The sequence below is a fragment of the Poeciliopsis prolifica genome, unplaced genomic scaffold (assembly GCF_027474105.1).
Source record: "Poeciliopsis prolifica strain line A6 unplaced genomic scaffold, Auburn_PproV2 SCAFFOLD039, whole genome shotgun sequence".
In the NCBI taxonomy this organism is placed as follows: Eukaryota; Metazoa; Chordata; class Actinopteri; order Cyprinodontiformes; family Poeciliidae; genus Poeciliopsis; species Poeciliopsis prolifica.
Genome location: NW_026562414.1, coordinates 988,213 through 1,012,265, shown reverse-complemented (window position 1 = coordinate 1,012,265; position 24,053 = coordinate 988,213). Strand labels below are relative to the sequence as shown.

The 24,053-nt window shown below is 37.6% G+C and overlaps 1 protein-coding gene across 1 annotated transcript in view; it reads right to left on the bottom strand.

Annotated features, from left to right (window-relative positions):
* ppp2r5a (protein phosphatase 2, regulatory subunit B', alpha isoform) overlaps positions 1–23,290 on the bottom strand; it is a 35,557-nt gene extending 12,267 nt beyond the window's left edge. The window contains exons 1-4 of the mRNA XM_055054294.1: positions 22,267–23,290; positions 8,201–8,397; positions 1,000–1,101; positions 794–886 (exon numbers count right to left, since the gene is read on the bottom strand). Of these exons, the coding sequence (XP_054910269.1) occupies positions 794–886; positions 1,000–1,101; positions 8,201–8,397; positions 22,267–22,414 (540 nt within the window). The 5' untranslated portion in view covers positions 22,415–23,290. The remainder of the gene's footprint in view (positions 1–793; positions 887–999; positions 1,102–8,200; positions 8,398–22,266) is intronic.
* Positions 23,291–24,053: the final 763 nt, after the last annotated feature.

Below are 24,053 nucleotides of genomic sequence, written 5' to 3'. Positions count from 1 at the left end.
GGAGGGGAGAAAAAAAACCCCAAAACACCCTCATTATAGTAAGCCACAAATTGAGGTTCCTCATGGCAACACAGAAAGGCACAGCTACACTCTATACAAAAATAAAATACACCTCAACATTCACATATGGTTATTTTTCTAAATGTCTGCTCTTTTTACCAAAAGAGTAAAACAAACCAATGAAGAGATGGAGCAGAAAAACAGACATAATAAGCCACAAAGAAAGCCACCAACTCTTCACTGTTTCTCTTTTTTTTTTTTTTTGTCTCCTTATGAATCTCTGGCTCTCATGGCTGCAGCACATCTGACTGGGAAATATGTGTTTTATGATAATTGAAGTTAATCAGGCCTTTTCTGAGTAGCTTTTATTGCCAGACAGAGCTGGACCACACTCTTCTTCTCTCCTCCTGAAGAGTAAACAACAGGCAGTTATTTAAAGCTCACAAACGACTCACTCGCATCATGGAAAGTCGGACCAGGCACCTTGGATGTGGCTCGGCCAACATTCCAAACCTTATAATGCCTGTTAGCAACTGCTACAAGAGGTGAAGCATTCCTGAAATAGGTGGGTGCTGAGCATGGACATATGTAGACGAGTTGCAGCAGATTGTCTGATTCAGCCACAAAAAGTGAAGTGTAGGCTGGTGACATGTAGCGATAGTGTCTGCTCTACTTAACACGTTTGAAATCTCCAACTTTTTTCATTTATATTTATACACTGTGAGATACATTCGCAAAATCTATATAATGCAACAAATTGGTAATGCAAAACATTTTGGAAAAATCCACCTACCTGCAGCACAAATTTCTGATCAATATGTCGCTTTGCAATGCTGGGCTGAAAGTCTGGATTCTCCAAGAAGCGCAACAGAAACTCGTAGACCAGCTGGAAAGAAAAACAGAAATCTTTTATATCTAAAAAAATAAAAACACTCTGCAATCACTCTGAAACAAAAGGATAAAATCTCAATTGTAAGTATAAAAGCTTAGAAAACATACTTGGATGTGAGGCCATGCTGCTTCTAAGGTGGGTTCATCCTCCTCTGGGTCGAAATCGGGATTGTCACTTGGTGGAAGAGCCCGGAAAATATTGGTGCTGATCTGCAGGAATGTGGGGAAACAACGTAATTAAAATAAAACAATCGAAAATTTTTAATGAAGTAGAAGAATGCTGAAAAATATATTTTCTGTGTTAATATATGATCCTATGTAAATATTTTTGGCCTGGTTGTTTTCTGTGTGTTTCACTGCCTCTGTGATTAATGTCAAGCTCTTCACACAAGCATCTACTGGAGATGTTCCAGTGATATTCAAACTTTCACCCAACATTACAGATGCTTACCAACACTGCTACACCAGTCCTTCCTTCCTGTTAATAAACCACATACTGTATTGTAGCGCGGTGTGGCTCTAAATGAATTTGCTTACAGCCCGTTTACATGCGTCACATCTCACATGCTGATGATTCTTCTGATAACATTTTGAAAATACACTGCCTTGTCTCTTATTAAGGTTCTTATGCGATAACACAAAATGTATAACTGATGTTCAAAGAAAGCAAAACACAACTTACATTTTTTCTTTCAAAAAATATTTGAGAAGAGTGTCACATATCTGTATCAAGTCCCTAGAAAACTGACACTCTCAAATAAAATCCAGTTCAACCGATTTGCAAATATACAGGACAATTATTTCTACTGATTTTCTTGAATATGATGTAAATGGAAGGTCTTATGAGGTTCTGTGTATGGGTTTCTTAAAATAATTTGGGAGAGAAAGCAATCATGTAGAAGTTCTGGTCAAATAAGACAACAGTTACACTATTTGGCCTACTTACAAATCATGTGTACCAACGTTTCTAGGAGAAAGTTCACACTCCACATCACTGTCAATGCAAAATATGGTCAGTCATAATGGTGGCATTTTGGTGTGGGGATGCTTTTGTGTCAATGGAAAAATTAATGGATCTTTATACAGGAAAATCCAGCGGGAAAATCTGTTAGCGGATGCAGAAAGCAACACTGATCGAACTACGAGTCAATAACTCAATGTTTTATAAAGGCCCAGTCAGAGCAAATATGTAAATCAAGTCGAGAATTACGTGACAATAATGCTAAAAATAATGCTATTCACAAATGCTGTCCATCTTATCTGACAGAACAGAAGTTAATTTGCAAAGAAGAAAAGGTTCAAATGTTTGTGTTTAGATGTACACAGCTCTGCAGAGCTAGTTTGTACTGAGATGCTCAAAAGCAGCTGGAACAGCAGGAAAAGTGCAACAAAGTACTGAGTCAGAGGGCCTACAAAGACATCACACCTTTTTGGCCTTTGGTAATTTGGTTAAAAAGAAAAACATTTATATTTCCCCTTCCACTCTGAAAATATACACAACTATGTGTTGCTCTGTCACACACAACCCCCCAGTGAAACATATAGAATAATATTGGTGAAAAGTCACTAAGAAGCCTGAGCCACCTTCTATTATAGCAAAAACAATTAATAATGTTACTGAAACAGAAAGGCAACTGATAGACCACTACCAATTCTGCATCTGCCAGAACCTCTTAATAAAATTCTGCAACAAAGGCAATCACTGTAGACAGGTCACTGCCACCTCTATCCCCCGTATTGTTATTTTTAGCTAGGGTAAATATGAGAGTGATAAATACACACACAAGCAGCGGGGAGCTAGAAAAGCCAGTGTTATGTGATTGGATGGACAAACTCGCACTGAAGTGATAGAGGCAACATCAAATTAAGTATTGGCAGCTGGAAAATCCAGCTGACACTAATGGGAGAGGAAGGCAGCAAAGGAGTTTTAAATCTCAACAAACTGAAAAACAAATGGAAAATCCAAGAAAAACCGTTTCATTCAAGCAATTTCTGAAGCAGCTGGCAGCAACATCACAGAGGAAAGTTAAAAACATTTACTCATGGCCTAATAACAGCCAACTAATAAAATCCACACAGCTGTTAGCCTGATTGAAATTTATCATCAGACACGAATGACTTATGATAAATTGGGAATACCAAAATATCCTAATACATGACCCAAGTGCTTAATGCACATGCTTCTCTTTGCAAAGTGCTGGGTTTTATTCAACAGTTCATCTGCCATATCAGCACAAAACCTTCACCAATATTAAGACAAGTGTGTCTCGCAAAAAAAAAAAAAAACTTCTTTGCTACAAGCTAATGTATTTTACTGGAAAGGTTGATGAAAATTCTGACAAAGAGAGGGAAGTGAAACCTCAATGCATCCCCACAGCATATTGCTGCCACCACCACCTCTATGAAAGCCATGTTTTATTGTGGCAATAATGTCTTCAGTGTGAAGCGTCACATTACGTTTTTGCTACAAGGTGTTTAGCAGGTAACCCAAAAGTTAAATTCTTCCTTCGTCTGACCAGAGCAGATGCCCTTCACGGCTCATGGCAAACATCAAAGAGGTCTTAATGTGTAAAAGTTCAAATGGTGTGAATATTTTTATATGCAACACTTTCATCAGGTGAGTGTCTGTATCAACCTACAATTATAACTGATGCAGCATTTCTGCTTAAGTTATCCCCTTCGATGACTATTCAGAACACAAACCCACGACTGCGACCTTTTAGTTCTGGCTTGAAGGAACGGTGTGAGTAGAAGAGGGACGGTCTGTCATGTCCAACATCTGTTCGTGAGCACAGCTGCTTTGGTTTCTTAGCAACATCACAATGAACACAAACCGATTTCAATGTCACACTCCCAACATTCAAGAAGCTGAAATAAAAAGACTGGATGGAGCTTGAAAAACTGCAGGATTATCTTTATTTTGTTGTTCACTTGCTGCAGCTTTAACTGAACTTGGGGGGCAATGTGACATTACAAACTCCTCTGCTGGAAGAATCTAAACTCAGGAAGAATGCCTAAATTACTTTGACATACAGATAATCCAGGTTTGATTATCTCAAAGGAATAGAGGGAGGTTTAATTTCATTCAGCTGTAGTCCATCCTTCTCAAGGACATATTAGACTCTTGGCTCTCTCATGGCAGATACACCATGAGAGATGTCGGTACATTACTTCCTGGCTTCCTTTTACTTTGGAAAAGTCTGAGCAGAGCAGCTGTTTCTGGGTTAATGAAAACCCCATCTGGTAACATCAAGGATCTTATTCATTCTTAAAGTACTCAACATAAAATCACTTTAACTGCTCCTTTGTGGAGCACAGAAAATGTTCAGATTTGATGTCACCGACAGGTTTCAACAAACATCTTCTGGGAGTCATTAAAGTTTACTTTTGTCTGTGCACCACACTGTTAAATGTGCCAATTAAAAATCCAATATAATGAACAAGAATGGTCATTATGATTATTAATTAATCAGCTAGTTGGAAATACAAAGATGAAAACGTCACTTTTTAAATTTGTGTTTTTAAATTGAAATTTCCCTTTTGCTCTACGTTATAATTAAATGCTATTTTGTGTTAATCCATTATAGAAAATGTACCTTGTAATGTGAAAAACAGTGAGAAGTATGAATACTTTAAAAAGCACTGCTTCATTTATTAGTCCCCACCCTGCCTCTCTACAAAATTGAAAAATACCTACAATTGGACAAAACAAGAGAAAACAGTGTGGGAGAACGCCAAACATGGGAGGCGTGCGAGATATTTTCAAGAGGGTAAAAAGGAAACGGTTATTTATGCGTGAAAGTTATGTAGGAGGATTCAGAACAGGCTGTTCTTAAGTGTCAGAGATGCGCATAAAACTCGAGTAGGTTCACCAAGGATGGGGCGATGAAGCTTTGTCTGCGTATGGGTGATAACAACCAACACCTAGCAACTGGCCGTGCAAGAAACCAGGAGAGGAAGGTACAACAGAGAGCAAGTATCGAGCTCGCCCGCAGCAGAAAGGAAGAAAATATGACAAAAGGATTCCGTCTCATGTCTGATTATACAGTTGAACTGGCAAATAAGTAAAGCCTCCTTCGACATGAATGAGAAACCTTGCTGTTTGCACACCTGACAACCTCAGTATTCTCTCTGCAGCAGAATATTGGGCAGCACTTAAAGCAATTATCTCTTCATTGTCATGTGAGGCCAAGCATGGAGCATCAATGAGAGCCATCAACAAGCCAGCTTCCAGACAGGGCGGCTGCCATTAGTCTCAGCTCATTCAGAGGCAGAGTGCATCACAGGTTCGTGATTCTGAGTCAGGCTTTTGTTTCACGGTTTTCTTTCATCCGCAGCACAAAGGAATTCTACCACCAACAAAGACTGTAAGCATGTCGAGTGATGCATTTACACTACGACTGCAAGACAAAAAAATCAATACCCGTCTGTACTGACTATTTGGATTAAATATGGATTTTACTTAATCAGCTTTATTTATTAATTGTATTTTTTTAATACACCTTTTAGGTGTAAAAAAAACACCATGCACACCGAGGGAGAACTTGGAAAGACCAATTAACCTAACAGTCATGTTTTTGGACTGTGGGAGAAAGTCGGAGTACCCGGAGAGAACCCACACATGCACAGGGAGGACATGCAAACTTCATGCAGAAAGACCCCGGGCCAGGAATCGAACCCAGGACCTTCTTGCTGCAAGGCAACAGTGCTACCAACTGCGCCACTGTGCAAACAAACCATAAAATCTAATAATTTTATTCAGTCATTTCAATAAGTGTTAAATCTTTACACATTTTGTTCCAATATTTGAAAATTCAGAATTTGTAGAATCCCCTTTCACTATCCGGTCCTTCTAAATGCTTCATGTTCAGAGTCTCAAATGTTTCCCTATTCTTCCACGCTTCGTCTCCTCTACATGGATTTTAACAGGGGTGCCCAAAGTCGGTTCTCGAGGACCGACTTTGGGCATTCTGCATGTTTTAGTTCTCTCTCTGGTTTAACACACCTGGATCAAATGATGGCTCGTTAGAAGGCCTAAGAACATTGACATGCTGAAAAGGTTGTTGGTACTACCGGAGAGAGAACTAAAACATCAAACATGCCGGCCCACAAGGACCGACTTTGGGTCCCCTGTCCTAAATGGTGCCTCTTTCTTAAGGCTTTCTTCCAACTACAGTGGGTGTCCTTGACATTAAAGTCAAAGAGGAAAGCCACATTTACAGAGTATGTGTTTAACAGTAACCCTGACAACATATTATTTCACCTGTGTTGTGCATCTCTGCATCTCCTCCAGAATTACCAAAGCATGTTCTCTGCTTATCTGATTAATGTCTGGTACTTTAAGTTTAGTGTGGGTGGACTTTTATTATTTTGGTAGGTTTGTTTTGTGCATTGGTTTTGATCATTTCCAAAGCTTCATCCCAACATCCCATTGAGTTTGGTGCAGTGGGGATAACACTGCCTTATCCTTCTACTCCCCCGTCTACTGTCTTCGTGATGCTGTTTTTTCACCACTCGGTCTCCAACAAACCACTGAGACTTTCACAGAACTGGTGAATTTGTACCTAGATCAAATTACACACTGGTAGACTCCACTTACTAGTTAAATAGAGTCCATCCATGGTAACCTCTCAAGTCACAAGGTTGCCACGTATTTTATCTCAAGGGACAGGATGTTATGTTTTTTTTTTTCGGGCTCTTTGTGCACAATAAAACAACTGTTCCTTTATTATAAAAATGTTGTATATTTCAAACATAACAAAAGAAATTTGACGTTGTGATTTTACTCCTTGGAATTGGGCTACAGTCTCTTTAAGAACCTCCAACTCTTTTTTCTACACGCCTCCTTCAGCATCACAACAATGCTCCTCCATCCAGCCATTTAAAGCTGTTTTTAGGAATGGTTGAAAGAGAGGTAGTTGGTCTATCACATAACATCCTAATAAAGCATTTTGGCAGAAGTGAAACAAAATGTGATAAGTTCAAGAGGTATGAACGCTTTCATCAGCAGCAGCGACCTCCCACAATTATCTCTGATCTAGTTTTTGGGTTCAAAAAAAGTCTTAGGAGTTTGTTTTAAAAGGGTGGTGAAAAACAGACATACAACATACAGGTGAGATACAACACTTGTGTGTGGTATCTCATCTAAAAGATATACAACACACAGGTTTATCTTGTGTTAACTCAATTCTGCAACAAGATTTGTATTAACTGGCATTTTTGGTCATCAAATTAATACTATTCTTATTTATGGAATAAAAGATTTTAGAATAATGAACTTGGAAAAAAAACCCATCTAAACAAGAGGTCAATATTAGTTTGGTGCAATATGTTTTTTGTTTGCTGTTAGTACGCCATCATGTTCTCCAAAGGGTTTCCACCTGAAACTTTTAAAAGTGCATAATGACAGAATCCCAAATCAATAGCATGACATGAATTACTGGCTACAATCCTTCAGTAATCTAAAGACTCCTCAACTCAGCTGAGGCTACGCTCAGCTGCATCCATCATTATAATCTCCGATGTGGGGTGAATCACTGCAGCACTGGCTGTTGTCTCCTAAATGTTGCACACATGAGTCATTATTGCACCGTGGGAGGAACATCAGGCAATGCACAGGGCACCAGTTACCAACACGTACCTACACTGCATCGGTCAAAGATACTTTAAAAGGTTCTGGAAGAGTTGTCGAACATTGCATTGTGTAACACAACTCCTTCACAATCAATATGCTAATCACTAGACCCAAACGTTTAAAGCATTGTGCTGCATTCAGCAGATTTTGATGGTGCATATGACTGTAGATTTGCAGGGAAAACAAAATAAAAAAAACACTTCTAATTTGGAAATGTCCCATTTTTAATAACTTTAGTTGATACTGGATGAAAAACTAATAGCAATCTATTAGTAAATGTAAATATCTAACTTATTTTAAGAAACTTTTCATGTATGATTCATGGTAGTACATGAGAGATGTAAAAAGGAGATGTGAGACGATAAGAGATTCAAACTAATCCACAAAGGACAAAGTGGCCTTTGTTCTGGGAATGGAAGCAGTGTGGTTCAGGGTTTTAGCCTGAGGCTGCTAACATGTCCCTGCTGTAAAGCTGAGACCACATACTCTGTCTAGACACAAGATCAGCCTCTGCTTCTATAATCCTTCTCAAGCACAGAGGGAGTTACCGACACCCACAGAACAGCATTCAAGCCTGTTAAATAATCAACACTGGTAATAGTAGCTAACTTATCAAGTTGTCCATTTAATTCCAAAATTTAAAAACACAACTTTAACACAGATGTCAATCCTCACCATGTTTGTGATCTCTGGGTATGCATTCTCAACCAGCACACCTCTGTTGGTGGAAAGATAATCCACCAATTCGTTCAGCGTGGCCCTCTTCACCTCTTTGCTCTTCAGGTCCACCACAGAGTCTAGGAAGTCAAAAAGCGTGCAACACTGCTGGAGTTTCTGACAGAACAGTTCCTGCTGATCTGTGGAGGAGGCATCTGGAACAAAATGATAAAATATAATCATTTATTACGAAAAAATAGTCAAGTACATTATAAATAAAAATAAAAACAAAAGCAGTTGTGACAACAACAAGATATGATATTGATTGTTAAACATGAAAAATTTTAAATGAAACACTTGTACAACCCGTCAGCCTTTATTTATCTGCTTTATTGCATCATAACAGTCGTCTCATAAGACGACATGATCAAGAGAGATAACAGAAGAAGTGCATGCCACATGACGACCATCCAGTCATTCTCGGTTGTGACTGCGGAGCCATTTAAGGATCAAGTGGTGAGAGCATCCACAGTTATTAAGCCTCTCTCTGCCAACTTTAACCTGAGTTAATCTTTAAACTGTGTGCATCTGCATTGTGATGCTTCAGATTGTTGTGGAGAAGCCAGTCGGTTTGATTTACAACAACCAGACACCCTGAAGGTTCTGAGGTTATAATAAAATATGCATCCATCCACCACAGCAAATGACAGAGGAGCAAAAGTCTTCATTAAAATTAATAATGAAATCTCACTCCTGCGTGTTCACGTGTTGAATTACAGCAAGTTGCCACTCTGTGACTTTCACTGAAAAACCTATGGAGACTGCTGTACTGATTGCAATTTTCTGCGCTGCTTCTCATGTCTGAAAAAGTCTGATCGGCTGACTTTTGAATGACACAGAAATTTCTATTTGACAAGTCACGGTAACCAGACAAGCAACAACTGGTGCATCCACTTTGAACCCCATCTCGAGGTGAAGCTAGTCAAACGCATCTACCTATGGTACAGAGTGCTGCAGCTTTATTATGACAGTATGACATTATAACATACAATCATAATGTCTTGACAGTGTGACGGATAATCTGTGAAAGCAAAAAAATAAAAAAATCCTTTGCTAGAAATAACCAGTCAAAGGCAGAAGGAGAGTCATTGTATAAACAGTTTTCCTAGAGGGGTACGTTATTTCTCTGAAATTAGCACATTTAGGGCGAGTAATTGAGAGAGCAAAGACGCTCTTCCTGACTTTGATTGGTCGTTTCAGACCAGGAACTGTTCATTTCTGCAGATGGCTGTAGAATCACAAGGAGAAGGGAGAGCAGCTCAATTTGTTCACAGATTGTCTGTCTTCTGTTGTATTGTCACCCAGAATTGGTGACAATTTTAACAAATATGTATATGAGTATCACAGAAAGACTTCTCCAGATCCAAATCGAAGATTTTCTTTTTTGATGGTTTACAAATCTTAAATCTGGAGTCGATTTAGGGTTAAGCTTTTTTTCTTTTTAGACCCATTTTTAGTTCAATCTCTATTTTAGGTTTCCTCAACACTAAAAGGTAGAGAAACTGAGTGGATCCTTGAAAACGGATCCATTCAGTTTTAAAGTCGAAAACTAAAGAACTGATTGAGGTATAATGTTCCAAATTAATGACAGACACCATGTCAACTGATTGTAAACAGTGGTGAAAACTGCAAAGTTCGAAAGTCACTGCACTGAGCTTTTTATTGAGCAATAATATGCAACTGAAGAGGCATCGCCCAATAAAACGAAGAACAGGAAGATCTCAGTCAGACATAGCCAACAAACCCAGAATAATTTCACACATAGCAAGAATGTTCCAGTGGTGTTGACAGCTGACAAAGTGCTTACGCAACTGAACCCTCGAGGTCAGACAGTGGCTGTTGCTGAGTGTAACCTCAATGTGTGAGTGTAACTGTACCAAACTGACTTGTTAGCGTGCAGTGCTCTGCTTTAATGCCAATTTTCCAAAGTATCACATCTCAATGGATCCCTGAGTGAAAGGGCAGACTGAATACCACACTGGAATAGGAAGGATGAAAGAGCCATAACACCCCCACAGCCATGCTAACATGACACAATGATGGCTCATATTTCTACAGCAGACATGTGCCAGCTCTTTGGGAAAGAGTTCAATCTTGAGGTTTTCTTGACTGTTTACAAGAGTTAGAGGATCACAACAGTGTGGGAGCACCAAACAAACAGTTCAACCATTCAAAGGAAGAACTGTTGTGAGTTTCACTGACTGTTGTATGACAGCAGAACAGGTAGGCACAGATAAAACACACACAAAAAAAAAAGATAATTAGCATATATTGAAATAATAGAATAAAAAGATCATATAGCCTCTTCACAGCTTTTATCAAAGCTTGTTTTGTTTTTAATAACATGGACAGAGACAGTGGTCTCTGCAGGTTATTGGATAAATAAACAGAAAACTTCAGAACAATGTTTTTACAGTTTTGCAAATTTTGCATCTAATTTAAAAATATTTTTACCATCTATTTTGGCCATGAAAGTAGTAACAAATATTCTAAAAATGTTTCTTCTAGTATATTGAGAGACAAATGTTGTGCTTCTTTGCAGGGAATTGTCTTTATGCCCTAGAGGGGAAGAAAAGAGGCAGGCCTTTTAGATACTCTCTGACATGTAGATGCTTTCCCCAAAGAGAAGCTATTTTTGTCTTTCGCATAGAGATGCATTAGTACACAAATTCCTCAGGGTGCTTAAGCAAAAAGGAAAATATTTCCACTAGACTCAAGAAGCTAAAAACAAGAACAAAGAAAATGAAAACATTTAAGAGATCAGACAAATTTACCAACTTAAGAACAGCTCCAGAAACTGATGTGAATACAAGCTTTGGAGAGGAGGATAAATAAGTCTTCTCAGAGAAACTGTGCAGAGCTTCAGGGAACACCGATCAGTCTCATCTAGATGCTGGAACATGCTGCGTCATAACTACACTAGAATATAAAAGTGGAAGTGGCTCGAGGTTGAAAAAAAAAAGAAAAAAAAAAAGATAAACAAAGCCAAGTCTAATCGCTATGTAATTGCTAGTTAACCTTAGATTTGTTGCTCATTAAAAACTGATCTTCGGTCTCTTGATGACAAATGCATCTACTGGGAGGAAATTACAAATGACCCCAAAGCAAAAAGCTTGGCTTTACAGATTTTCGTTTTTTTACCCTACAATTTAAACATGTAACTTGAATAGGATGCCCCCAAACTTCAGACACACAAAAAATTACATCCAATGCAACCAAGAACAGTTACAATTACCAATACAATTTAATAAAAAAAATTTAAATTCACATTTGCATGATGCTTCGTCTTAGGGTAAACAAATCCAACAATTTAAATAATAAAAAAGTACACTACCAATGTTTTGAAATATATTCAAAAATGCCAATGTTTGAGATAATTTATGTCCAAAAATTCAAACATGTGATGTCAACAGGTTGCTATGTACAGTAAACCTAAGAACTGAAGTATTTAAGAAAAAAAAATAACTGAGAAATTGTTTAGAGCTGTATATTCTCAATTTTGAGGTTGCTTAAAAATAACAAAACAATAAAAAAAATAAAATAAAAACAACTAAAAAAGTAAGACAGTGAAATGGTGGTTTTGATTAATGTTGACAATTCGATCTAAAATCTTACATTCATCTCTCTTCTGGCATTTGCGTCGGGTCACTTTTTTTTTTTTTTACCATTATTTGCTGCATTTTTCCATTCTTCTGTCACTACCTCAAAAAGAGGTCATTACTATTGAATGTCTACCTTCTCAGACTTTTTCAGCAGATCCTGGATCAGATTTTATTGTTTATTGCATTTTCATCTCCTTTAAAGGAAGCTAAATCTGATGAAAGCTCAACTTGCAAATTTTTTTCTGGGGTCCATTTTACACCGGTCAAATGTGTAGTTTGATGATGACAATTTAATATCAAATTGATTTGTCTTATTAAAACAGATTTTTTAAGGAAAGTTAATTACCATTATTACTGTGCAAGAAGTCACATTTTGATGGCTACACTACATATGCTACTACCTTATAATGTGGCTGCCTAGTTAGAAGTAATAATAATCAACAAACCTGAATTATCTCACAATGAAATAGCAGCTACAGCAGTGGAAAAAATGTATATCCTGGAACTAAAAACCACAAGATGACTTACTCAGAAACATACACTTTGCAACAAAGAAAGATTCAGTGACTAAACAGGAAATGTGAGCTCACACATATAACCACAGCACTGCATAGAATGCAGAATAGAGGAAAATGTTACATTTAATGTTCCAAGTAATGAGAATCAGCTTAGTTCTACAAGTTTGGAGAAATGTTAAACTTCCTGTGATAAAATGGCAGCAGTTGTAAAAGAAATTGTATCAAAGAAAATGCAAAGATGGATGCTCTTAAATGATGGGTTTAGAAAGTGCAATAACTATCAGGAGAAGACGTCTTCCCTTCCAGTAACTTATCTGCATGCATACAGAAGATCGCCTTTTCATATTGTAATAGACAGGTGGAGCTTGCTGTAAAGTGAGCCACAGTACCATACAAAAGAGAAACTGGGGAGTGGGCCGGGTTATTTAATCTTCCAGAAAATGAATGAGAAGGAAACTGTTGATTAAAAGATCAAGTCTGAGAGGATAACAGGAAGCAGAGTGGTCAAATCTAAAATTAAACAGCTTTTAGTCTCATCATAATTGTTTTTTTTTCCCTTCATGCAGGTTTGTAAAAGAAAAACAACAAAAGATCACAGTGGCTACTCAATCACTTTCCATTTTGGCATCTCCCGCCTCATTGTTCCAACATTTGCTATGCCTTCAACAAATAGAGCTCTTCCACCTTAAACTATAGTAAAGGGCAAAATACTTTGCTATAAATCCAATTATCTGTTTATTCATGGAGATTTTAAAACAAATTGCAAGACAAACAGTGGAAAAAGTAAGTATTCAGGTTAAAAATAATACTTATGTTTTCAATGGATGCTTTTTGTACAACTGAAAATATAGTTTTCTTTAATATTCGATTGTAAAGTCAAGTTTATGACCTTTATCTGCTTTTGGATTCATGCAGATCCAGAACACTTACTATGTACCATAAAATCTGAAAAGTGTTTTACATTTTTACCTTCCTGCTTGTGATATAGGAGTGTTTCCCAAGAATTTTACAACAGTAGTACAAGGAGTGACCTTTTACATTTTTTGTGCAATGTCATAAAACTACTGAGAAAATAGACTAAGTTGGAATAATCTACATTACTATAAATCCAGTATGACCTTCTTGCATAGAAAATTGGTGAAATGAATAAAGTTCATTTGCAAATCTTATATTTTACACAATCACACAGCACTATCCAACATCCTTAAGAAAGGTGTTTATGAGCTGACCATAAAAACTTTGGAGGTTGTAGCTCTGTAGGTTTTCTTTAATAAGGACAGTAATTACTTCAGCTGTTTTGATTGCATCCCTGCCTCTCATTCAGAACATTGAAAGCTCAGAACAATTAAATAATGCTATTGTTAAGTCTTTTACAATGGATGCACTGTGACAGATGGGGGAAAAAAAAGGTCATCCTGCAGTTGTTGGACTGGTTAGGTAGGATTCTGCAGCCACTTGTTTGATTTAGCGTCTCCATATTTGTTTAGCCTGTGCACTGAAAATATGCTGGCAAAATATTGTGATGAAAAGGCAGCATCAAGAGTAACTGGAGCGGTATAACAGAAAAGTACATAGTGAAAACGTCGAAAGGCAATATTAACGAAGAGCTAAATCAAACTAATCATCTGTGTTCTTAGAAAGCTACCAACAAATTACTTGTTTTAAAATAATTTCTCCTCCAGTGGTCTGAAATTTTAGATATAGAAATGTTTAAATTTGGCATTTACACTTTTACAAATTTTTATTTTTTAATTTTAAGCAAAGTCCAATTTTATGAGACATTTAGATGCCATTAAAAAAAGCACAGCATGACTGCTCCTGACATTCTTCTAACCTGTCATTTAACTTTACTCACACATAGTTGGCTGTTCTTATTACATTGGATAGAAAGGGTGTGTCTGAGTGAATGAGTGTGACCGTGTGGGTGTGCACAAGAATGCATGCATTCACGCATGACCTAAAAATATTTGCAGTCAGGATAGTCAACAATAAAATGACTCAAGATTATGCATGGCTTCAAAGTACAGGTAAGAGAAAGCGTCCAGAGCTTTTTCAAAATTGACAAATTTCCTGTCGCAGATTTTTACTTAAAAGTTGTAAAATGCATTTGTCCCCCAGAAGTCGCTGAACATTCGCGGCTCTAAAAGAGTAATTTAGCTTAATGGAGGGCAGGAAATGTCTCTTTCGATTGAAAAGTTTGCAGATAGACACATCCTTAAATCAGATATGATTTATCACAGCTGTTGGGCGGAAATGAAAAATTTTAAATATAATTAAAACAGAGGCCATAGCGTAGGTGGTAAAACTTTATATTAAAAGTTAGCAAAATAAATTTCAATTCAGCAACAAAAATCAAAGTACAACTTCTTATTCAGAGAACACCAAAAATCAGCTAATTATAGATCAGAAACACACAAAATATGTTAGACTAAGAATACTAAGGATATACGAAGAACGGAACTGAATAGTAAAAATTAAACTTGTGGTGGAAAATCTACCATAATCATAACTGATCAATTAATCATTGTTTGACATTTTGATGACTCGTCCTGGTAGCCCTATTCAAGTGCTCAACTGCTCGGCATGCAGTGTGTAATCTCTTTAAGGCAGATGATGAGGACAAGGAACTGAATGTTATTGTGAGAAAATCAGCTGCCAACAGAACGCTAATAGCTATCAGCTTTGGCTAATTGGTTTGTTTACAAAACTTCAGAAAAGAAGCCACCATTCAAGATATGCTTCTAAATCTGTTCTATGCCAACAATGATATTTAGTTTCACAATAACTTGACTTTCATTATATAAAATTAAAATTAAGAATGTGTTATTGACTATTTCAAATCAGAGAAACAAAGTGTCAATTTAGCAGGTTGTTGGTGCAACAGTCTTCTCATTAAATTTAAAATCCAAAACAACTTCCAAGGGGAAAAAAAAATATTTTAGTGAATGACTTGAATAGAAACAAAGCTGTCTGAACAGTATGCAGTAATCTTGCTGGCTGGACAGAAAGTACAAGTGCTGTTTTATTAGTTCTTCATCTCTCAAAGTGACTCTGAAGCTTGAGCATGTTCTGTGGTGAAAAGTGAGGTCACAATCTGATCAAGAGATGTTTGGAGTGGAAAACTATGCCTACAACATTCCTCTGTCTTACTTCAACAATAGATTTGAATACATCACTGTCTGCCTTCACATGAGTCTCTAAAAATCCTACAACAGCAGATTCACATGTACTTTAATTTACAACCACAGCAGCTACTGTTACATTTGAGTCAACACAGGACAGCAAGAAAGTGAATAGATGGCACCTGTTCAGGAGGAAAAGGTTTTAAGTTGACAACAAAATAAATGATAAAGATGACATACAAAATTAAGAGACGTATTATTCCACTTTTACCAAACCTTTTGGGGTTTTAAAAGTAACCGTCTGTCGTGGGATGTTTTGCATGAACCATGTGACAATCCATAACTTCCTTGGGAATGTTTTGTATTCAATTTAATAACTGATGGACTTAAAATAATTTTGTATACCGTAATTTTCGAACTATAAGCCGCTACTTTTTTCATAGGTTTCGAACCATGCGGCTAATAAAAAGGAGCCCCCCTAGCACCGCTAGGGGGGCTCTAACCAGAACTAGAATCAAAACTAAGATAAAATAAATGCAAAGAAGAATACGCTACTTCCTCTTTAGCAGATATAACTGGTAGAAGCAGATAGAAGGACGACAAATTTCCAATCCTATTATCTTCATCTTCTTCACCCCTTCATCATGGAACCCACACGAAAAAATTCATATGATGCCAGTTTTAAGTTGAAGGCCATCGATGTCGCTATACAGAAAGGAAACCGCGCTGCTGCTCGGAAGCTAAGCGTCAATGAGTCTATGGTGAGACGCTGGAGGAGGCAGCGGGAAGAGCTTATGAAATGCCCGAAGTCGAGGAAAGCTTTCAGACAAAGGTTAGGAAAGGATCTATTTAGGTACATACATGTTCATTTACAATTTAAGATCGTTTTGTACTTGTAGTAAATATCTAATCTAAAAACATAAATATCTGTGGCTCGCAAAACTTTTTTTAATGAAGTGGATGCGGCTTGTATGTCTTTGTTTATTTTTATTTTTTTTAAATAGAGCGGATGCGGCTTATATGCAGGTGCGCTTTATAGTCCAGAAAATACGGTAGTTCTCCCAAAGTCTACTGTAAGCCTATGTGGTTCTGCAACTCCAATAATATTTAATAGATTTTGTATTGCACACAATAGTTAAGTTACATGTTTTACTGTAAATCATGAGCTTACTTAAGAGGAGTGATTCGTCATTGATAATATTCAATGATTTCGTCGAGGACAAAACAATTTGTACCACATTAACAGTAGATAGCAAAAGAACAATCTATAAAGCAAAAAGCAGCCCACATATGCATACCTGTCAACATGACAATCTTCATGAAAGTTGTACAAAAACACTAAAATCACACTAAAGGTTAGAACCAGTGAATACGTGATGACACCCACACATTTCTGAAGAGCACTCCCCACATGCAAGAAAACGGCACATCACAACCACCATGCTTCATTTAAACTCAACCCCAATTGAACTCTGTCAACTGCTCGAGATGTCTAAAATGATGACCCTCTGTGTCAGGTGACCAATGCCCTGGCAACTTCCTCATAATACTACCACTTATGCCCTGTGGCACCAGTTCCATATGCAGTCTTATTGTACTTCAAGTTATTTACATACCCAAAGCTGGTCTCTGCATGTGGCCCAAAGTATATTCAAATCAGACCAACCCTTCTTGGTGCCTAACTTAGGGCTAAATTGTTTTTTGTTTGTGAAAGTAAATAATAATAATAATAATAAAAACATTAATGCAAATATTGTTTCACCAGATCTTTTAAACATTGTGCATTTGATACACTTAAATATGCACCAAGTATGAAATTATTAAAACATTAATGACATAATATCTTGAAGTAATAAAGGGTATTTAACTTATTGGTGAGAGATGATTGCAAAAACTTCTCCATACCATGTACACTTTGTACCAGATTTTACTACCTTACAATTCTTTCATATATGAAGAACAGACCTCTAGTCATTGCTGTTTGTAATAAGAAAATAAAAAAAACAAACTAACAACACTTTCTACCATCAGACTCCTCACATTTATGTGACAAATTGAGGAAGTATTTATTAAACAACAGAATCTGCCAGGAGCATAAATATGACACACCCTTAGCTAACAAAGATCTGTTCCATTGTTTCCCAGAAAGGGCCTGATTGGTATCTGCTCACATGCTGGGAACAGCATGTTAGGGACACACAGGAATCAATGTACCAACAGGGAGGACATGTTTTTTTTTCCAGTAACGGATGCAGATGAGCAATTTCTACATTTTACTCCTTTGCAATGATCAGGCTGAAACTAAAAACTTCATTTTTTACGTTATGTAAAAAATGTACTTGCATCAATTTAAAAATGAATTAAAATGTTTCAAATTGGCACAAAAGAAAGAGTTAGAAATTTTCCAATTGTACTGTGACATGTTGAATTTAGAATGTTTGCATTGTGTCAATTTTATCAACAGATGCTATAATAATTGCTTTTTGTTGCTTATCACATACAGTAATATCTGAAGTAGTGGACAGGCAGATTTCCTCTGCTTGGAAAATCAAAGATTAGTGGTAGGAAAGCCAAATTGATGTTTTAGATGATCCAATGAGAAAAGATGGTTTTATGATTAAATGTTGCAATAGATTTTTTGGTCTACTGCAGGACTAAGAACATCACCCCCTGACTTTCATTACCGTTAATGAAGGTGCCTTCCAGTTTTGACAACGGAAGAGACTGCGGTCAAATATTAGGATCAGTGTCTAGAGGTGGACCCAATAACACAAGGGCAGCTAATCTAGTTACAGCAAGGATGGTGATTAAGCGATTAGCTCCGACAACTGTAAGTAAGTTAAAGTTAGTTAAGCAGAAGTTGGAAGAACCACTGAGCTCTGTTCCCTCTACAATCCCTCTCATTTTCTCTAATATAATTTCTGTGGTGCCATCAAAACACATTTCATTGGCTCTTCATGGTCTGAAAATAAGCAGTGAAGGAAAAGCTTTTAAAAAGCAAAGAAAGGCAAATAAAGCAGCAGCATATCCATAAAGCAGGAATTCATAAAAATCTAAAATCTTTACAGAGAAAAAAAACACTGTAGTATTCTTTAAACAGAAGCCTCAGCTTTGCTGGTCTAAGAACTGTGGCTCAGCTGAAAATTTTTACTCCAGTGACAGATAAATCAACCTTAAATGACACGGTCTGTATTTGGAAAGTCAAACATGTCCCTGGCTTCCTCACAAGGCTTGAGGCTGCTATGGCAACAATGTTGGTCCCTAAATGACTCATCTTTTCACGGTCTATCTGGCAATAGGAGCTATATGCCTTTCAGCCTCTCCACTGCAGGAGGGGATGAGCATCTTTGCAAGCTACTATCTTTCATCACCTAAAAACGATGACTCAAGAAATGTCTCATCTTCGTCTCGTTACTCTGGAAACCACAAAACTCAATCATATTAAGCCTTTTGTGTCATCTGAAGTAGTTGTAAAATTAAATTGACAATTGGGTAATGCGAAGGAAAACTGCTCATGTTGCATGTTTAAGACAGTCTTATTTGACATCAAGCTCATAAAGCTTGTACTGCATTACTGAAACTTTTGTTAAGAACTGCTCTTCTGTGCAGAAAAAAAATTAACAAATCGTAGAGATGCTACATCCCGCTCTTCAAGCAATGGGACCTCACTTTAAGGATTGACTGATAGATTGCTGGACAAATGGCCATATTGACAGATGATTGATGAGTGAATGGACTGATTGACAAATCCAATGGTAGATTAGTGTCTGAATGATTGGATGGATGGTTGGATTAACAGATAACAGAGGGAGATATGAATGGACACAGATGAACTTATGGATGGACAGAAAAAAAGACAAATAAACTGGTAAATTGAGCTAGGAATGGTTGGTTAAATTGATCATGTACAGCTGGACTAATGAAATGCTTACTGATGAATGGGCAGATGAATGGGGCGATATGACAAACAGATGGTCGCATGAAGTGGTGAAAGACTAGTAGGATGGACAGATGGAAGGACAAATTTGTCTGAAAGCTGATGGATAGATGGATGAATGTACAGTTAGAGACTTGAAATAGCTGATGGACTGACAGACAGATGGATGCAGTTTATCACATTTGACATTTATGGAACAGGTTGTTTCTTTTTTTTTTAATCCAGTAAGAATTGAATGCTATTTGTTTCCAGACTTTTAAAACCGTGTTGGTAAATATAACTTACAGATGTTATATGTCAACAAATGAAGAACCAAATGAGTTTGAACAAAAAAATTAGGCGTATTTTCTTGAGAAAACCAAATTATTACATGTTGGATCACTTCTGCAGACACATTCACTTTAATACATCAAGAAGCAGGTTTACCATTTACAAATGCAGAATATTTCAACTCATTTTTGCTTGCCATTGAAGGAACAAACTCATAATTGCCAAGCATTTTCACATGCAACATATTTGTGTGTGTGTGATTAATACAATGTTATGTTCAGGTTCTATTCATCTGCAATCAGCAGAATTAAAATCAAACAGAAATAACCTTTGAGTTTTAAAATGGAAAAATAGATAGATGATTTGCCAGTTTTATAACAGTGGCATGGATGCAGTCATGTCAGTGTTCTTTAATGAGTTGAAAAAACACAAGGACTGAAATTCCTGCAAAATATCTGTCATCGCTTTTATAACATTTTTAGCATACTAAATTAGTTCATTGTTTATGATAGTCAATGGTGACATCAGCTCATTGGTGACATGTTTTTAGCTTTTGAAAAGTTGCATCAAATCTGTTCAAGTACGCAAACAGGCAAGTCCTTTTTAGTTGACTTGCTCTTCTTCATAGCACCACCCCATCCATCAAGCTGCTGCAGCTTGCCTCAGCAGAAACCAAGAGAAATTTACAGAATCACAGTCCCGCCTGATGCAAGACCATCTTTAATGTGCTATATCACTTCCTTGACAGACAATGGAATTTGAGGGGAGCTTTTCAGAAGAATCGTTAAGGAAGATTATACGCACACTGTTCATTGGAACTGAAATTATTATCAGGCTCAGCAGGATTGGTTTTGGCTCCAGGCTACAAGAGGCTAACTGGCAGATTCCTCATCAGGCATCTGTTGGGGTTGGCAAACATGCTTTGGTATGTCTTCAACCCTGACAAGAAACCATCTTGTCTAATATACCGTAAAAATGATGACTCAAACCTGTGGAGATTGTTTCGATACTAAAATGTGCATTACCTGATGGTCCAGCCAGATAGTGAGTCATCATGCTTATTTTTACCAACAGCACATAGCTGTATATTAAACTAAAAGAAATCTACAAAGAGCCACATTCCACAAAACTGTCCCGAGGCTTTCTTTAACAGCTGCTCTTGGGTTTAACAGAGAAAAATTTCTAAAGGAGAAACAATCAGGTGGAAAAAGAAGCCGTACAACATGCAAAAGGTGACTCATTTACCCTTGTCCTTTCAGTCATGTGAATCATTAAATATGATTAAACACTTACGTTTATCAGCCTGATATGGCAAAGGATGAAGGTAAGCAAAGCCACTTTTTCTGCAGTTATGACCCAGACCCCCTGCTCTCCAAGTTGTCTTCACTATAAACTGTTTCTACCACCATTGAGATAAAACACTGACAATAAAAGCTCCTCATTCAAGACAGCAACAGAGCTTGTGGTTTATCTTGTTATGATTTGTCTACTAGTCCATGCAGGTAAGAATAGACTGGACATGGGTTTGAAAAAGTGATTGGCCAATACAAATTTGTGCAAAATTGACATGTTTTTTTTATTTTTACTTTTAAGAGATAAAATTCCAACAATGTGGTGTGTATTTTTATTTAGAAATTCTAAGACAATATTTTGTTGATTTCTCTTTTGCTGTATTTACATCAACACGACTTCCGGGCTATCTTTACCCACATGTGTTTGGGGTCATACGGAGGGCTAGTGTTTCTGCACATAGTTGTTTTAAGTGTACCCCAAAATGTCTGACCACTACCCTCTTCCAAAGGCCTGTTGTTTATCCTACATGCAAAACTTGACTTCTCATAGCATCCTTTTATAACAATGCTTTTTATCTCGAGTTACAATTTTCTCTTGCCAGCTTCTTTGTATGAAATAATCTTTGCCAAATTAGTCTATTTACCTGGACGACCAGCTTTTGGTGTGTTGTTAGGTGAGCTGTAATCTTTCCATTTTTGGACTGTGCATCGCCTGACATTGCCAAGAGATGTCAAACAGTTAGCATACTGTTTAAACTTCTCCACAAGTTTCTACCCAAAATGTCGGTCTAGCTTTGCGCCTTATGATGCAGTTTCTTCACTAATGTTCTGAGATGAAACTACTTATTAATTTGAGGTTAAGGGGAACTATAAAAACAATTACTTCTACTGGATTTTCATAATGGTGTAGGATATGAAATCCAAATAAAATACATTGTACTTCGTAATACAAAATATGTAGGAAATAAATACTTTTGAAAGGCACAATATTTGATGCGAGTTCCTGGTGCTAAGAGAAACCATGAATGTGGTGCATTTTTGGAAAAAGTTCTGAATTATTCTCAAGCACCCAGTGGTCAAGTTTTACCATCTGCAGAAGACATGACAAATAAAAGGGGACGAGTCGATTTATGCCTAGAAAAAGGCCTCCTGGAGCAACTTATATTTACCTACCAGTTTTCCTTTAAATGTTGTGTTTGTCTGCTGCAGATCCAACAGTGCACACAGAACAATGGCCAGGACATAGTATTTAAAGCAACAGACACCCTCCATTATCCTCTTACCTTTGAGCTGCGGCAGTGGGGACAGCTCGACCGGAGCGCTCTGAGTGCGAAACTGAGAGGAGCCCTGGGATTTTCTCTGCTTCTGCGCCTTCCTCATAGACTTCCTCGTAAATCCGTCCACTTTCTCGGATGCAGAGACGGCGGACATTTTGATGCACAAACTCACGAAGGTTTCAGGCGAGCTACTGTAAATCAGATGATTGAGGTTCTGCGCTTCCCTCTTTCTCACATCAGCGTCAAATTCTGGAGCCAACTGTCCGAGCTGGGGGCTCGTATTATTCCGTGTGATCCAACATGGTCATGCCTATATGCCGGTTAGAAGGAGTCATTATAGTGCATCTTTGAAGAGCTTCAACTGTGAGATGCGGAACAGCGTTTTACACCCCCAGAAAATCCAAACTAAGACGAAAACGCCGCGCGCCCCAAAGTTAACCACTTAAAAAAGACAGATTGACGCCTAAATATCCAACCGTTTATGCTCGTCTGTCGTGCCTGCAAACGGTCTACCTGTTGCATAACGTAGGTAAGGCATTATCATTAAAAGTTGCCTGGATAACAATCCTGACTGCAGCCGAGCAGCACAGCTATGCTCGCAGCTAACGCATCCAGCTAGCTTGCCAAATTGAACTGATGATAATGCGGTGCTACAACAATACGCTCCGATGTTGACGAGGAAAAAGTTACAAAAAATCCTCGTCCCTTCGAATTCACTTGGTTCTCCGTTCAACGGCAACTCCGCGACTTCTTCAAGCACCGGTTGTAGCTGTAGTTCCGTTGAGTATCTCTGGAAAACAACTATCCACGGGCGACGAAGTTGAAATGTGCTTCCTTGGCAGCTGGAGGTTAGCTGTGACTGCGCAAGAGTGACTTTGTCGGAGGCTACTTCCACGCAATATGTAATGCCACAGTCTCGTTTCCACGGCCTCTAAAAAGACCGAGAAGAAATTACTGGATGCCGAGCGTAGAAGGCAGCCATAAACGCTCCCAGGCGTTCCGTCGCTCTTCGTCTCTGCGTTCTACTCGAGAAGCGTTGACGGGTGAAACGTCATCGATTGACGTTACTTCCAGCCAATCGTGGGCGCGTATTTTAAAAACTTGAAACTTTTTAAACCAATCACATCGCACTGAAAGCGGGTCAATTACATGTGAAATGTAAAAACAAAAAAAGGCTGACGTTGTTCAGTTGAATGTGATCTGACAGGCAGCTGTAGTAGTCGGGTAAAATTACACAACATAAAAGTATTCTGCCCAGCCCAAAAAATATGTACAACAACCTTCACACAAGAGTGGAGTATTTTAAGACAAATTATGAAGTGAACTAAAAGTTCTTACCCTTTCTAATCTTTCAGAATCCCCATTTTGCATTTTCTGAACACAAAACTGCTCTCCTTTGTAAAAAAAAAAAAAAAAATGCTTCTTTTAAAGACAGCCATAGAAATAATACGTATTAGTAGTTTTTTTTTTTTTACAATGCTGATAAAATTCTATCTTCACCACGCAAAATATCAAAATTTTTACTTTTACAATCACATGAATCAGTTTTATATTATAATACTTTTTTCAGAAGGCATTTTTGTCTGTATTTACACCTGCAAGTTCAAATGGTATGGATATTAAGGATTATGTAAAACTGGCTTTTTGATTATTTCACCATTGTTCCGTCATATTCCAGTTTGAGCCTCTGTGATCCCAGGTTGTTCTTTAACATCCTAACAAAATAGTTTTACCATGAATTGTGCCTAAAAATCCAGTGAATGGTAGGAAACCAACCAATTCCAGGGAGAAAA